Source organism: Ornithorhynchus anatinus, chromosome X5 (genome assembly GCF_004115215.2).
Source record: "Ornithorhynchus anatinus isolate Pmale09 chromosome X5, mOrnAna1.pri.v4, whole genome shotgun sequence".
Lineage (NCBI taxonomy): Eukaryota > Metazoa > Chordata > Mammalia > Monotremata > Ornithorhynchidae > Ornithorhynchus > Ornithorhynchus anatinus.
Genome location: NC_041753.1, coordinates 41,219,695 through 41,236,644, shown reverse-complemented (window position 1 = coordinate 41,236,644; position 16,950 = coordinate 41,219,695). Strand labels below are relative to the sequence as shown.

The window sequence follows — 16,950 nt, the reverse complement described above, 5'->3', positions numbered from 1 at the left end:
CTGACTCCCAAGCCCATGCTCTTTCCACTGAGCCAAGCTGCTTCTCCCAGGTGCTCTCCCAGGTGCTTAGCACAGTGCTCTGCACACACAGTAAATGCTCAACAAATACCCCTAATTGATTGCTTAATTGCTCTGCACCCTGTAAGCACTCAGTAAATCCTACTGATTAATTGATATTTGTATTCCATATTCAGTGGACATGATGTACCTTTTTGTTTTGTGTCTGTACTAATCATCTTCTGTTCAGAAGATACGCTTATTCTGAAAGTACATCAAAATGGATGTTATTAATTTTTTTGGTGCTTACTGATTAAACATCAAACAAGTAAATGAAAATGCACCCACATATTTCAATAAAAAACAGTGATGGCCAGTAGTAATACTGGCAATACTGTTTTGTTTTGTTCTGTTTTGCTTTGCTGTCTGTCTCCCCCATTTAGACTGTGAGCCCGTTATTGGGCAGAGATTGTCTCTATCTGTTGCTGAATTGTACATTCCAAGTGCTTAGTACAGTGCTGTGCACATAGTAAGTGCTCAATAAATACTACTGAATGAATGAATGAATAGGGATTAAGGAAACAGATTACAGTTGTAAATGGAATATAGTTTCTCAAAGAGTTTATTTGTGAGCTGCTGGGGAATAAAAACTAGTGTTTTCGCCCACCCTGAAGTGAATTGCCTGTAGAACAACACATTCAAAGCATTTCATTTAAAATGCCTCTATTCACTCTCATACATGGTGCATTAGCTCAAAGGATTTAGATTAAGATGCCAAGAGGGAGCATATATCTGTGTTTTATAAGAACTAACAATGGGTGATTCAGAAGTCACTGGAAGGGCACCTGAGTAGACAGCCCCAGTCAGGAAATTGCACAGACAGAGCAACTGAAGTTATGCAATCACTAAAATAAACACAAACACAATTATGAAAGAAATTTGCTATAGTAATAGCCTTTCCAGTGAACACATCTGAAATAAATTACTGTAAACAAAGAAATTCAAAAGATACTTATCCTACTACTTACCGTAATAGTTTAAACTAGGATTTTCTTAGGGCCTCAATCAGGTATGAAGTAGGACAATGAGAATGTGTTTTACTTATTGTTATTTTTATATTTTTATGAAGGCTAACCCATACAGAAACTAGCCTATTCTCAAGCATTGTATTTTTAAAATGCTATTTCTGCTTCATGAACATTATAATTCCTTTATTTTTTCCACCATAAACTTTTGATTGTATCTTAAGCACTACACTGTGCTGGATGCTGTTCATGAATAAACGGAGAAGCAGCATGGCTTAGTGGCAAGAGCACGGGCTTGGGAGTCAGAGGTTGTGGATTTGAATCCTGACTCAGCCACTTGTCAGCTGTGTGACTTTGGGAAAGTCACTTAACTTCTCTGTGCCTCAGTTACCTCATCTGTAAAATGGGGATTAAGGCTGTGAGCCCCACGTGGGACAACCTGATAACCTTGTATCTACCCCAGCATTTAGAATGGTGCTTGGCAACGTAGTAAATGCTTAACAAATACCATTATTATTATTATTATAAAAAAAGAAGTGTATGTTGAGGACAGAGAGGAGCAAGGAGGAGGCTCATGTAGCCAGTGACAAATTGAAGACAGAGAGAGCTGCAAGAAATCTTACAGTATATAGGGGGAAACAGACATTAATATAAATTACAGATATTATAATAATAATGAAAATTATGATATTTAAGTACTATGTGCCAGGAACTGTACTAAGCACTGGGGTAGATTCCAGATACTCAGGTGGGAAACAGTCTCTGTCCTACAGTCCAAGTAGGAGGGAGAACAGATATTAAACCCCCATTTTACTGATGAGGGAACTGAGCCATAGAGAAGTTAAGCTACGTCCCCAAGGTCACACAGCAGACAAGTGGCAAGGTTGGAATTAGAACCCAATTCCTCCGACTCACAGGGCTATGCTCTTTCCACTAGCATGCTGCTTCCCATGTACATAGGTACTGTGGGACTGAGGGTGGGGTAAATAAAGGGTAAAAATCCAAGTGCAAAGGCAATACAAAGGAGTGGGAGAAGAGGAAATGAGGGTTTATTTGGGAAAGGTTTCTTGGAGGAGATGTGCTTTTAATAAGATTTTGAAGGTAGGGAGATCGATATTTCTTTCTGGAGTGAATTTGGAGTCACATTGTTAAATATCCATAAATCAGGACCGGTGTCAACCATCCTGTATTTATAAGCACCAGGTGAAGGTATGGACCTGGAAATTCCACGCAGGATTCCATCAATAATACTGATTAGGCCTCAGTGACCATACTTGAACTGTTCCACCAAACAGGCAAGGGTTTTTTTCTTTTTAAAAAAAAAAAAAAGAAAATCCAAGATTTAATTTGGAACACAAATAAAAAAATACAGAATTTTGAAGCTATTTTCAAGGTACAGGTATGTACATGCCCTGTAAACTTTTAAGACTGATTAACAGACCACCCATCTTAAAGATAGTCTGATCAGCAGGATTTATGGTAACTGCTTGAGAAATCCCAGAAAACCTGAGTTCCTGCTGAAATCATCCACAAATGATGCTTATGACCAAGTTAATCCACACTAACCTTCCTTTTTTCATCCCAGCTGTAGCTTGGAGAGAGAAAAACAACTTACCACATGTAATGGATCAGGCTTGAGGTCACTTATTACAGGAATATTCCAGTGCTTAGTGTCTGGCACATAGTAAGCGCTTAAATTCCTTAACCAAAAAAAGGAATTAACTCTGTTATACTGTACTCTTCAAAGTTCTTAGTACAGAGGTCTGCACATAGTAAGTGCTCAATAAATACAATTGATTGATTCAGTCAGACTTCCTATCGCCCACCATAAAAGACTAACTTTTTCTCCTAAAAGTCACCAGTGCGTTCTACCCTAGGACTGAGGGGAAGGGTTTCACCCTATTAGCCAAGATCCAGTTCTTCGGCAGATCATTTGAAACACCCTGGAGGCGGGGGAGGAGGGGGACTGAACCACGCTGGTGGCCATCTGTGACCTGACTCACACCATTGGACCACAGTTTGGAGATTGCTAATCGAAAATATCAAATTCTCTGCCTACAGAGTTGATGACAGCAGCACATCAGCCCTTCTAGAACAAGAACTAATGTGAAAAGAGAAGGGACAGCAAGGATATGGACGCTGGCAATTGGTGCTAACTAGTTTTCTGAAAATGAGCCAGGGCTAAAGAGTTGCTAAATCAGATCAAGCGCTATACTGGCATCCCCTGCCTATAGAAACTGAAATCATGACATTAAGACCATCGCAGCAAACTAACTTGGTGAGACACAGCATGGCCTAGTGGGAAGAGTACAGGCCTTGAGACAGAGGACCTGGGTTCTAATCCTGACTCTGCCAATTGCTTACGGGGTGACCTTGGGCAAGTCACTTAACTTCTCTGTGCCTCAGTTTCCTCAACTGTAAAATGGGGGTGAAATCCTACTCCCTCCTACTTAGACTGTGAGCCCCATGTGGGACAGGGACTCTATCCACCCTGCTAAACTTGTATCTACCCCAGCACTTAAAACAGTGTTTGACACATAGTAAGCACTGAACAAATACCATAAAAAATAGAAAGTGGTGTTGCTCGCCTAGTAAAAAGACTGAGATGTAAAAAGGCAGCATCAAGTAATAGATAGCCTGATGAGGAACAGAGCCAGTAGCACTGCGAGGATCTTTCCTTGCTCAAAACCAATGCAAGAGGTTGTGTTGCTCCCAAATCCTCCATGTTCACCTATAAATTTGTCTGTGGACTCAACTGAGTAATGACAGCTGCTCAGTGATCAATGGCACACTAATGTTAGCATCAGTGATGCTGTATTCTCCCAAGAACTTAGTGCAGTGCTCTGCACACAGTAAGTGCTCAAGAAATACGGCTGATAGATTTGCTGCCTATTGACATTAACATGATTACTTTAAATCTTATTTTGGATTAATGCCAAGCTTTTTCTGAATTTGGCTTGTGAGATAGTTGATTTATAAAGGGATATTTATAAGCTTTTTGAGAGTAGGGATCATGTTTACCAACTCTATTGTATTTCACTCTCCCAAGTGGTTAGTATAGTGCTCAGCTCACAGTGAATGAATGCTCAATAAATAGCATTAATTAATGATGTGATCAGAGCTAAAAGGTGCTGAATCACTGAGGGATATGTTCCTGCTCACCTAACCTTTCTGGTTGTTGGGTCCAACACCTGTAAAACTAGAATCATCACTTCAATGTGCCCTGATTCTTCTTAATCTGTGAGGCCCCTGTGGGACAGGGACTGTGTCCGATCTGATTAACTTGTATCTACCTTAGTGTTTAAAAGAGTGGTTAATGCATAGTAAGCGCTTAACAAATACCATAACAATAACTGCAATGATAATAATGATTTATAAGATGAGATGTTGAAATGTTTGCAACTCCACTTTGAGTGGTACTATTGGCTATTAGAAGTAAGACAGTCCTGGAATGTCTCATAGCTATTTCAAAATCAGTTGAAATAGGCACATCTTCTTTCTTTGATGTAAGTTGTAAATGTGTCATTGTCTTTTTATTATGATCCAATATGTCTTCTTGTTTATTTGTATGCAGCTTGGCTAGAAACTCAAACACCACTAGATTAGAAATTGTTAGAATCCTGCTAGTGCAACAGAAAATAGTCTGCTTTCTTTTAACCCAGTTTTATGGAGGAAATGATGTGGTCCTCGAGTGCATTCTAAAGCTGTTTTTGATATTGAGTAAGGTTATGTTTAGCTGTTTTTAACATTGTGGAAATGTAGCGAATATTGTTCCTCTCAGAAAAAGAAAAGGAAGATTTGGTGGTTCATTAAGAAAATAAATTTAACAGCAGATCATTTAGAATTACCTCTGAAGATGACAAAATTTGCATAATGCATCTAAAAAAGTGGAGGTGGTATAATAATTATGGTGTTTGTTAAGTGCTTACTATGTGCAGAGCACTGTTCTAAGCGCTGGGGTAGATACAGGGTAATCAGATTGCCCCACGTGGGGCTCACATTTTTTAATCCCCATTTTTATAGATGAGGAAACTGAGGCCCAGATAAGTTAAGTGACTTGCCCCAGGTCACACAGCAGACAAGTGGCGGAGTCGGGATTAGAACCCACGACCTCTGACTCCCAAACCCGTGCTCTTTCCACTAAGCCACGCTGGTTGCTCCAGTTGTGTTTGATTTATTCTGTTTTGCCAAACCTGAGGATATTAGTGGAATCTGGAAATTGATGTCAGAATCTGCTTCTGAGCCAGCAGAAAATTTTCAACTCAATAAGGTTTTTGTACCTGGTGCATTTTACACTGTAAAACTAGTTGGCAGTGATACTATGCCACTATTGCCCTCTAGTGTTGATATAATCAATGTCACTTGTTATTTTTCAAACTATATTCTTCCCTGAACTATCATGTAAAACTTGAAAAGAAATTTCACAGCCATGCTCTTTTGTCTTTAGCCAATATAATTTGACTAGCTATTTTATTACCACCCTGAATAAAGTTTTATAGACTCAGTCTGCTAATGGTAGTTTTCATTAACTTTCTTAATGGTAATAATATTGGAAAAGCAACTTGCATTAGTTCATATCTCATTGTTCTAACTGAGGTAGTTTAAATTCTGTAGTTTGGCTGGAGCAACAGTGAATTTATAGATTTTTAAATTAATTTAAATGATAATATAAAAAATCTTTTGCATGTAATTAAGTGTTCCCCCTGATTTAGAATATTAGTTTTTCCTAGGATAGACAGCATTTGTAACACTGGCATTCTCTATGTCAAATGCCATTTTCAATCATTCGATAATATCTATAGATCGCTTGCTATGTACAGAACACTGTCCTAAGCACTTGGAAGAGTGCAATACAACACTGACAGCCTTTCAGGTGGCTACATTTAGCTATTGTTTTCCCTTACATTCTCTTTCTATTGCTTCTTTGCTCCATGCTGTGCATAACTGTTTGAGTGTGAGGATTTATATCTCTATGAATAACATGCATGTGACATCCACTGTGTGTGTGTATTTGTTTTTGAGTGAATATATGTATTGTCACCCTTGCCTATGAATCAGGTCTTTATAATAATGTTGGTATTTGTTAAGCGCTTACTATGTGCAGAGCACTGTTCTAAGCACTGAGGTAGATACAGGGTAATCAGGTTGTCCCACATGAGGCTCACAGTCTTAATCCCCATTTTACAGATGAGGTAACTGAGGCACAGAGAAGTTAAGTGACTTGCCCCAGTCACACAGCTGACAAGTGGCAGAGTCAGGATTCGAACCCATGACCTCTGACTCCCAAGCCTGGGCTCTTTCCACTGAGCCACGCTGCTCTCCCACCTTCACTAAGTGACAGCAAAACTTTCTGGGCAAGAATCCTCTGCTAAATTTATATTCTAGAACTTGTTCTACATCTCTCCTCCATTAGTGCAATTAATCAAGAATATATTATATCATTAATTATCCTTTGAAATCAAATAATGAAAGAGAAAGTTTAGGGAAAATTTCACTTTTATTCTAGGTATGAAAAGTTTATGTATACTTCTTTTGATGGCAAACTAAAAGGAAATGGATTTATGAGCAGATCATATTAGATTAGCTGAAGATGAAAGTTCTTTGTATACTGATGAGAGTTGCTCAGGGTGCTTTAGGGTGTCTTTCCCTGAAGATCTTTAAAAATAGAAAAGCATCTCTTTTGTCTGAGATGGTTTTGCTTTAAAGCCAGGGGGATCAATTAAATAACTTCTGGAAGGTTCTTCATGAGAAAGGGAGGGGACATGGAGTGGATGAGAACTTGTTTCTCTTCATTCTTTGAGGTTACCCCTAAGTGAAACAGAAACAGTCTTCTGTAATCTCACAAGTACATGAATATGAGTTACTAAAAAGAGAAACAATAGGCTATAGTCTGTTTCAGGGAGCTCCCATTGTAAGCACTTTATTACCTTCATTAAGAGTTTAATTCATTATTTTTGATTAGCATGCAATAACACATTTTTATCCTCTGTGCATATTGTCAATCTGATGCTGGACTTCCTCTCTTTCCTACTACCATCGCTCTTATAGTAAAAGACCCATCTCCAAATAGAATGTGATTTTCCAAGATAGTCAAACAACTGGGCTGTGGTTTTTAAAAAGTTAGGCATTTTAAACCTTCAAAAACCTACATGAAGTCTGCTTATTCCTGTTGCCAAGGTTAGGGGTAGCTAATGAAGTCAATTTTCTATCCTGTGTTGAAAAAAACTCAGGATTCACTTGTGCAAAGATCAAATAAATAGTGCTTGAGCATGTAGGGCTCAGTAGACAGAATCTTAAGCCTTTCCCACAAAAGGCATTTTTACAGGTGGAACAGTTGGAAATTTTTCAGTGCTTTGCCATGTTGAAGGGTAGTTGGGAGAAATTTGTACTGAGATCTAAACCACTTAGTGCACATTGTTAGGAAGTCTTACTCACTCACCATGCACCACTTGAAAATCAGACTAATTTCAAGAGTTTTTGTAACCAAAGTCAATGGGAAGCACAGTTTTTCTTCTTTTAGAATAATGTTTATGACCATTAGGAGATAGCTAATGACAACCATGCACTGCCATTGCATATCCCTTTCTTGTGTTTGCCTTCATTAGAGATCCTTTGCCCTACTTTGGGGAAACCTAGCGGTGTGATGATGTACCCATCAAACTGTGGCCAGACACTAGCCAAGATTGGGACTGTATGTCAACTGAGCTGCTCCCCTGGATTCATCTTATCTGGAACTCCAGGAGAGATAACATGCACCATTTCTGGGGAATGGAATTCTGATGCCCAAACAGCTGTCTGTAAAGGTTTGTAACCAAAAAGGAAATATTCTGAAAGTAGAATCACGTGACTTTATTGAAGGCCAAACATAAATAAAAATAATAATAATAACAATTATGGTATTTGTTAGGCACTTACTATGTGACAGGCACTGTTCTAGGTGCTGGAGTAGATACAAGCAAATCAGGTTGGACACAGTCCCTGACCCGTATGGGGCTCACAGTCTTAACCCCCATTTTACAGATGAGGGTACTGAGGCATGGAGAAGTGAAATGACTTGCCCAAGATCACCCAGCAGACAAGTGGCAGAGCCAAAATTAGAACACAGGTCCTTCTGACCTACAGGCCCATGCTCTATCTGTAAGGCCATGCTGCTTCTCATCCACTAAGGCCACATTGTTCCACCTACATAGCACAAATAGGAAATTCAGTCCACATCAGCTGCTTTCTCACCATCCTCATTGTCATCAAGAACAAGAGACTCTTATTGAGTTCTCATGGGCCGTGAGGTATCAGGAAGCTTATTTAGTTCGGTTTAGACATGGTGTCAGTCTCCAGGAAGGTCCCACAGTAGTAGTACCTCTCCTGGTAGCATGACAATCAGGTATAGTTGCTAGGTCTCTCTGGCCTTGGAACTGAGAATCTCCCTGTTGCAGTCAGCTGTCACCAGGTAAGACATATGTTCCTCTTTCACCTCCTCCCCTCAACTCAAGCTGGACTAGATAATTATCGGATCAAGTAAAGTCCCTCTTTCACACAGGGTTCACTCCCTAAGAAATAGGAAGAGCAGGTAGATTATTATTACTATTATTACATTTACTAAGCACTTAAGTGTCAAGCACTGTTCTAAGCACTGGGGTAAATACAAGTTGCCCTGCTTGCAACCTTGAAATCACAACTCTTTCCATTCTTGGTCATTCGGTATATGTGCTATATGCTACTAGCCTGTTTTTAAGATGATACTTTTGAAATGTAAATTAATTCTCACTGAAAGCCTAGACGTACAACTTGAAGTGCCTTTTTTTGGCAGGGGGTGGTTCTAAAATTTGCTTATTTTTAAATAGAGCTTTTGGACTCATTTAATAATGTTGGTATTTGTTAAGCGCTTACTATGTGCCGAACAGGAAGCTTGGCTTCAGGGCAAGTTCAAAATAAACTGATGTATATGTGAGTGCTGACCATTTTGACCAGTGGTGGTGGTGACACAAAATAAAGGTAAACCCAAGACTATAAGGGTACATGTCATAATTGTCATTTCCCTCCTTCACTTCACCCTGAAAATATCAGTTGGGATTGAGGGGAGAGAGTGCCTATTGGTTAAATTGTTTTACAGTGATTTAATCCTAGTAGAGATAAAAATCATCGCACACCCCACATGGCCTTTGGGGACACTTGCTCCAATGAGTTGGTACCTATATGTGGGTGGGTTTTATAACATTAATTTCCAGGCTTATATCTGTTACTACAGGTGAATATCAGAGGAAGAGAAGCAAAGAGTAATTTAAAGGTGGCTCTATGTTAGAGGCACTGGAAACCATTAAATGACACTGTATAATTTAGGAGCACCTAAATAGTATTTTCAGAGTTTGAATAGGTGCTAGCCAGGGGATGAAGTAAAATCATTTTAGCTTGCTAGAAGAACTGGTGACTTAGAGGAAAGCATAATAGCCTAATGGAAAGAGCATGGGTCTGGAAGTCAGAGGACCTGGATTCTAACCCCAACTCTGCCATTTGCCTGCTGTGTGACCTTGGACAAGTCACTTCACTTCTCTGTGCCTCAGTTTCCTCAACTGTGAAATGGAGTTTCAATACCTGTTCTCCTTCCTATTTAGACTGTGAGCCTTATTTGGAACAGGGACCATGTCTAACCTGTTTATCTTGTTTCTACCCCAGAGCTTAGAGCAGTGCTTGACACATAGTAAGTTCTTAACAAGTGCCATAAAAAAAAGTGGTGCTTACATTGTTTCACTGGGAATGGAACACTTGTTGGTTGAGAGACAGTTCTGGGAAACTTCCTAGATCTTATCTCTGAACATGAAAGGAGGAAGTCATTTGTCAGTGGTTCCATGGCTTTATAGGATCACTCCCTATTGATACATCTGTTTTGAGGAAGTAAATCATTTGCTTTCCAACACCTTTTTCAGACCTCACAAAAATCACTTTATAACCATGAAATCTCTCATTTAGAGAGAAAAACAAATGCCCCAGTATCTGCAAAGTTGGTTAATGAAGCTCTACTTTAAAACATTCAAGTGCTAGAACTGACGTCTGAAAACTGTTTTCTCCAATAGAGGAAATGTCGATGACTTATCTCTAGTTCTGTTATAAAACTTTCATACTGATTTACACAGTATTACTGATCAAAGAAATCTTTATATACTTTCATTTCATACATCTTTACAAATAAGCATGGCCCATATACCCAGGAGCTAAAAGCAATTAATATTCATTGAAAATGTGGTTATAGAGTGAATGGTTGTAGTGGGGGGTGCTTTATCCCATAGGCTCACATATTAGAAACTTGTATTCATTCCAGAACCTCTGGAAAATCAACATGGAATTCCTTTACATCCTAGATACTGTAATGGTAAATGTCACAAATCCATTTGTCTCAAGCAATTCAAAACATAACATCCCAATATTAAACAAGGGGTTGTTATCAGATTATGAGGCTACAGAGGTAGACACTTGTTCTGCTGATTGTAGTAGTGGTGGTTTTTTTCAATTTTGTTGAAGAATTTGCCCAGCTTAGGTTGAATAGTACCTGGTAGCAGACTCACTGCTTGTGGATGTCTCTTTCATACCTTTGAACTCCTTGCTCCATTAAGGTCTTCTTCAATCATATTTATATGTTTTCTCTAAAATCAATAATAAGAGTTTTTAATACCAAGATTTTTAGCTGGGGGGAAGAAACCATAACTACTTCATCTGCTCTGGCATCGTGCAATGTTGCATTGGATCATCCATGTTCAGTGAGGTCATCATCGGATAATGATTCCTCTGGATCAGATGCAATTAAGTCATCAACATCTGCATCATTTGTTTTAAATGAAGTTGCCTCTCCAGTTTAACTAAATGCTCAGGGGTCTCTTCTACACCTTGAAAATCTGGCACATAAACTGTTGGCAGAGTTTCCTCTAAGATCCATTCACTGTTGATTATTACAATCAGGTGGGGAGTAAGAAGAAGTGTAGCTCTTGGCTGGAATATTGGACCCAATCAAGCATGTTCCTTGGGCTAAATTCAGGTTATATAACTGAGATGCTTGTAACCTGAGGTATGCCTATACTTGGTTTTTCTTCGATTCCCTTTCTATTCTGTTTTCTTGGCAATCTATTTTGGTGGGGGTGGGGGAACTAGATACCTACTGAGTATATTTACTGCACGCAGATCCTCATGTGTTTTTAGTCTGTTGATAGAGGGAGCAGAAGGACAGTGGAGATTGCTTAAAGGATAAGGGATGACAGTGGAAGACAGTGTAAATTTGCAGATAAATATAATTTTCACAGGCTTAAGGATTCTTAAATCTGTTGTAAGGTGTTACATAGCATTAAAATAAATGAGTTGAGTCTCTTTTGTTAGAGAGGTATCTGTTTGGGGGGTTGGCACATTCAGGTAACTTATTTATGTATTTTCTGGACCAGATGTGGAGGCTCCTCAAATTGAGTGTCCTGACAACATCAAGGCAGAGACCCTGGAACAGCAGGATTCCGCTAATATTAGCTGGGAAATTCCAAAGGCAAAAGATAACTCTGGTGAACAGGTAAAATATACTCAAATAAGTGGATTAGTTTTAAAATACTTACATTTTTTAAATCATCTGCTCATATTCTCTTATCTATGTTATAATTTAAAATCTCCTAAAATTTTTATATGCTGAGCTCAAAACATAGCCCAAGTTTTAGTTCAATAGTTTAGCTAACCTTTTACTGCTTTGTAGGTTCCTGTTCTTAATTCAGTGATCAATGAAAGCTTGTCTGTTTTGTTTGCTTGGCACACTGTAAGCACTTAACAAATGCCATAATTATTATTATCATTACCGGTGTTTGAAAGAAGTCCAAGACCCTGAAATGCAGTTCACCACCACATAACATTGTTCCTTTATAATAAACACCTTGATGATGCTTGCCGTGGCCAAAATATGGATGAACAGCTCCAACTGACTTCTTCAGTAAAGTCCATCCACTCTGGTGGCCTTTTTATAAACTAGATCTAAAACAAAAACTTCTCACAATCGACTTCAGAGCAGTCCACCATCTGGTCCCACTTTACCAGTCGCCTATCTTCATTTGCTACTCTGCCGCTTCCATCCCCTCATTCATGTTGTTCCCATGGCTAATAACACCCTTCTTTCCCACATCAGACAGACTCCAACTCTCCCCTCCTTCAAATTCTGCCTCCTCCAACAAACCTTTCCTGATTAATTTCCCACCACCCTAATCACATCATCTCTTCTGCCAACTCTAGCACTTATGAACTTATTAATAATGCTCTTAGCACTCATTTATATTGAGCACTCTGTAAACATGTTTGTCTCCCCCATTAGAGTGTACACTCCTTGTAGGCAGGGAATATGTCACTTTGTTATTCTGTACATTCCAAGCACCTAGTACAGTGCACTACACTAAGTGGGAGCTCAATAAATGCTACTAGTCCAACTACTACTAAAGAATTAAAGGTAAAATCTATATGAGGACAGTTGAATTTTAATGAATAAATTATCCTAAACAGCCTATTCACATAGGAGAAGCAGCATGGCTTAGTGGATAGAGCATGGGCCTGGGAGTCAGAAGGTCATGGGTTCTAATACGGGTCCACCATTTGCCTGCTGTGGGACCTTGGGCAAGTCACTTCACTTCTCTGGGCCTCAGGGACCTCATTTGTGAAATGGGGATTGAGACTATGAGCCCCAAGTGGGGCAGGGACTATGTCCAACCCAATTTTCTTGTACCCACCCCAGTGCTTAGTACAGTGCCTGGCACATAGTAAGTGCTTAAATTTGAGAAGCAGCACAGCATAGTGGATAAAGCATGGGTCTGGGAGTCAGAAGGTCATTGGTTCTAATCCAGGCTCTGCCATGTATCTGCTGTGTGACCTTGGGCAAGTCACTTTCCTTCTCTGGGCCTCAGTTGCCTCATCTGTAAAATGGGGATTGAGACAATGAGCCCCACGTGAGACAGGGACTGTCTCCAACCCGATTTGCCTGTATCTACCCAATCGCTTAGTACAGTGACTGGCACAGAGTAAGCACTTAACAAATACCAGAATTATAATTATTATATTCATTGGCATAGTATAATCTTCATTTATTATTTTGTGCCATGTTTGAGAAGATGCCTTGGCAAGTAAAATACTCTCTTTAGAAAAGTTCTGTTATTTGAATTATACTAGCTACTAATTGCCCACAAACCATATTCATACAAATGCATCAAATAAATAACCTACTATTTGTATTAAAATGAGAATTGGAGAAATTCAAATGAGGTGCTGTAATAGGGGAAACATGGCATTAGAGAGTGGGCAGAGCCCTGAACTGGAAGCCTTATTTCTAAATTCATCTTCCTCTACTTGTCCAACCTCAGCCTCTCTTCAGTCTTGCATTTCTTCCTGCCTTCAGGACCTCTCTACTTAGATGACCCACTGACACCTCAAACTTAACACATCTGAAACAGAACTCCTCATCTTCCCACATAAACCCCTGTCCTCTCCCTGACTTTCCCATCACTGTAGACAGCACTACCATCTTCCCTATCTCACAAGCCCTTAACCTTGGCATTATTTTCGACTCAACTCTGTCACTCAACCCACATATTCCATCTGTATTGTATTGTTCTTTCCCAAGTGCTTAGTACAGTGCTCTTGCACAGAGAAAGCGTTTAATAAATGTGACTGAGTGAATGAATGAATCGGTCACCAAATCCAGTTAGTTCTACCCTCACAACATCGCTAAAATCTGACCAATCCTCCCCATCCAAACTGCTACCACATTAATCCAGTCATTTGTCTTATCCCTCCTTAATTACTCTATCACTTCCCTGCCTCCTCTCTCTCCCCACTCTACTCCAAACTTCCCTGCCTCCTGTTTCTCCCTGCTCCACTCCAAATTTCAGTTTTCTGCCTGGACCATTTTCTAAAAAAAATTTGGTCCAAGTTTCCCACTCTTTAAGAATCTTCATTGGTTGCCCATCCATCTCTGCATCAAACAGAAACTCCTTACCATTGGCTTCAAAGCATTCAACCACCTTGCCTCCTCCTATCTTACCTCGCTGACTTCTTACTACCTCCCAGCCTGCACATTTCACTCCTTTGTTGCCAACCTACTCACTGTTCCTCAATCTCGTCCATCGCACACCTAATCTCTCACCCATGTCTGCCTCTAAACTGTAACTCCTTAGCATTGGCATTAAGCACTCAATCAGTTCTCTCCCTCCTACCTATCCTTGCTCTTCTCTCAATACAACCCAGCCCATGTACTTCATTCTTCTAACACCCAAATACTTACTGTGCCTTGATTTTGTGTCTCTCACTCTCAAGGCTTTGCTCATATCCTCCCTCCTGCCCGGACTCCCTCCCACTTGATATATCATAGGTGAGAGAGCACCACTCTCCCCATCTTCAAAGCCGTACTGAAATCCTACCTCCTCCAGCATGCCTTCCCTGACTAATCTCTCATTTCTCCACCCTATTCTCCCTTTCTTCTGCTTCACCTGTGTACTTGATACTCATTCCACCTCTATCCCCACTGCACTCATGTCCATATCCTTATACTCCGTTGCTTCACATACCTGAATGAATGAATACCTGTAATTCATTTTAATATCTGTCTTCCCCACTACTTTGTAAACTGCTTGAGGATATGGATTGTGCCTTCCTAATCTATTATACTCTACCAAGTGCTTAATACAGTGTTCTGCACACAATTTGTGCTCAACAAATACCACAGATTGATTGATCTACCCCACTGCTCAGTTAATGACCTTAGACTAGCCATTCAAGCCACTTTGGTCTAAGATTTTTTGTGGGGGCAAAATGGGAATAAAAATACCTGACGACTCACGTTATGAGAGTTAAAGAGTTTATAGCTAATTCATCACTTGAAGCTCTGTACAGAAACACACCATATAAATGTAATATCTCCTATTTATTTAAAATAGAAGACCAGATACTGAATAGTGTAATGCTGATGCTAAGGATGCACTCACTGTACTGGGCATGTCCTTCCATCAGCCACCTTAACACCCTTGTGTATATATGTTTATTGTTTATTGATTCATTCAGAACTTTTGTTATCAGCATGTGTATCTATGCCCTACTCTTTTCCCTTTTCTATGTTTACAGTATTCATCTGCTTATCTCCCCTCATTAGATGTAAGCTCCTCAAACAGGGACTGTTTATTTTACTTCTACTGTGTGCTCCCAATCAGTTAGTACAGTGTTCTATGCACAGTAGGAGCCCCAATTTTGTTGCTGTGTGTGTTGCTGCTTATGATAATTTGGTCTTTGGTTTTTATACATCCTATATTTATATCCACAAGGTCTCAATTCGTGTTACTCCAGCTTTTACTCCTCCGTACCTTTTCCCAATCGGAGAAGTTGTTATCACATACACAGCAATGGACCGTTCCAGCAATCAGGCCAGTTGTACGTTCGTTGTCAAGGTTGTTGGTAAGTCCACCTCGGATATATTTGGATAGAGTTCTCAAAATGATCTGAAACTCTGCTCATTTTTTTCTCCCCTCTTTCAGTGAACCCTTAGAAATCTGTAGAGAAATAACCATTTAAAAAAATAAACCTGAAAAAATGTTTTTGGTACTTAGGCTCTTTAAGGTGGAATTTCAATTCTAGGTCTAAAACTTAATATTTCACTTGATTCATAAATACATACCAATCAATCAATCAATAATATTTATGGAGCTCTTACCATGTGCAGAGCACTGTACTAAGCACTTGGGAGAGTACAGTACAACACATTTAACATACACCTTCCCTGCCTACAGTGAGCTTAAAAACCTAGAAGGGGAGATGGAAAGTAATATAAATGATTTATAATATATAATTTAAAGACATTTATGTAAGTGCTGTGGGGAGACATTTCTAAGCCAACCCCAATATGATGACTGAGCTCTTTCATATAATTAAAGAGAATCAATCATTCCCTGCCACTCCTCACCCCTCATCTCTTGACTTCCACTATTTTTAGAGATTTTATTGATCACACAAATATAGTCTCTTCCGCTCATCTCCCCAACCCCCTCCATCATACCCACCTACTTAGTAGTTTATTTCATTATTTACAAGGATCTAGCACATTTTTCACTCAAATGGTGTGTTGCCACCACTACTGGCAGCAGAAAAGAGGCAGAAATTTTTAGGGGGTCTCACATGGCTCCCCGATGACAAGGTACCTGAGTCTTTACCCTACCTCCTTGCCCAAAATGCCATCGAGCCAGTTCAGTTTAAAACTCAGTCATTTTCCCTCTTGCATTTTGGCTCCTAAATTCTTCCCTGCAAACACCTCTTTTAATTTCTGTTAGATGTCCGTCAGATTTGCCCCTTCCCCTCCCCTCAACACTGGGCTCATTTGTATATATTATTTATTATCCTATTTATTTTGATAATGAGGTGTACATCTCCTTGATTCTATTTATCTTGATGATGTTGTCTTGTTTTTGTTTTGTTCTGTTTTGCTTTGCTGTCTGTCTCCCCCGTTTAGACAGTGAGCCCATCATTGGGCAGGGATTGTCTCTATCTGTTGCGGAATTGTACATTCCAAGTGCTTAGTACAGTGCTCTGCACATAGTAAGCGCTCAGTAAATACTATTGAATGAATGAATTTCTTCAAGTAGCTTTAGTCCAGAGGCATTTCCAGCTGTGATGAGACAGAAATCAGTCAGTGGTATTTATTACTAATAATGATATTAATAATTGTAGTATTAAGTACTTACTACATGCCAGGCACTGAGCTAAGTGCTGGGGTACATTTAAGCAAATCAGGTTGGACCAAGTCCCTATCCCACATCAGACTCCCAGTCTTAATCCCCATTTTACAGATGAGGTAAGTGAGGCACAGAGAAGTGAAGTGACTTGCCAAGGGTCACATAGCAGACAAGTGGTGGATATGGGATTAGAACCAGGTCCTTCTGACTTTCAG

At 39.6% G+C, this 16,950-nt stretch overlaps 1 protein-coding gene across 8 annotated transcripts in view; it reads left to right on the top strand.

The window, feature by feature from the left end:
* SVEP1 (sushi, von Willebrand factor type A, EGF and pentraxin domain containing 1) overlaps window positions 1-16,950 on the top strand; it is a 230,211-nt gene that overhangs the window by 94,099 nt on the left and 119,162 nt on the right. For 7 of the 8 annotated variants that reach the window (XM_029055005.2, XM_029055000.2, XM_029054999.2 and 4 more), the window contains exons 7-9: window positions 7,628-7,825; window positions 11,444-11,562; window positions 15,335-15,464. In XM_029055005.2, coding sequence (XP_028910838.1) covers window positions 7,628-7,825; window positions 11,444-11,562; window positions 15,335-15,464 — 447 coding nt within the window. The remainder of the gene's footprint in view (window positions 1-7,627; window positions 7,826-11,443; window positions 11,563-15,334; window positions 15,465-16,950) is intronic. The other variant, XM_029055004.2, reaches the window with a different exon arrangement.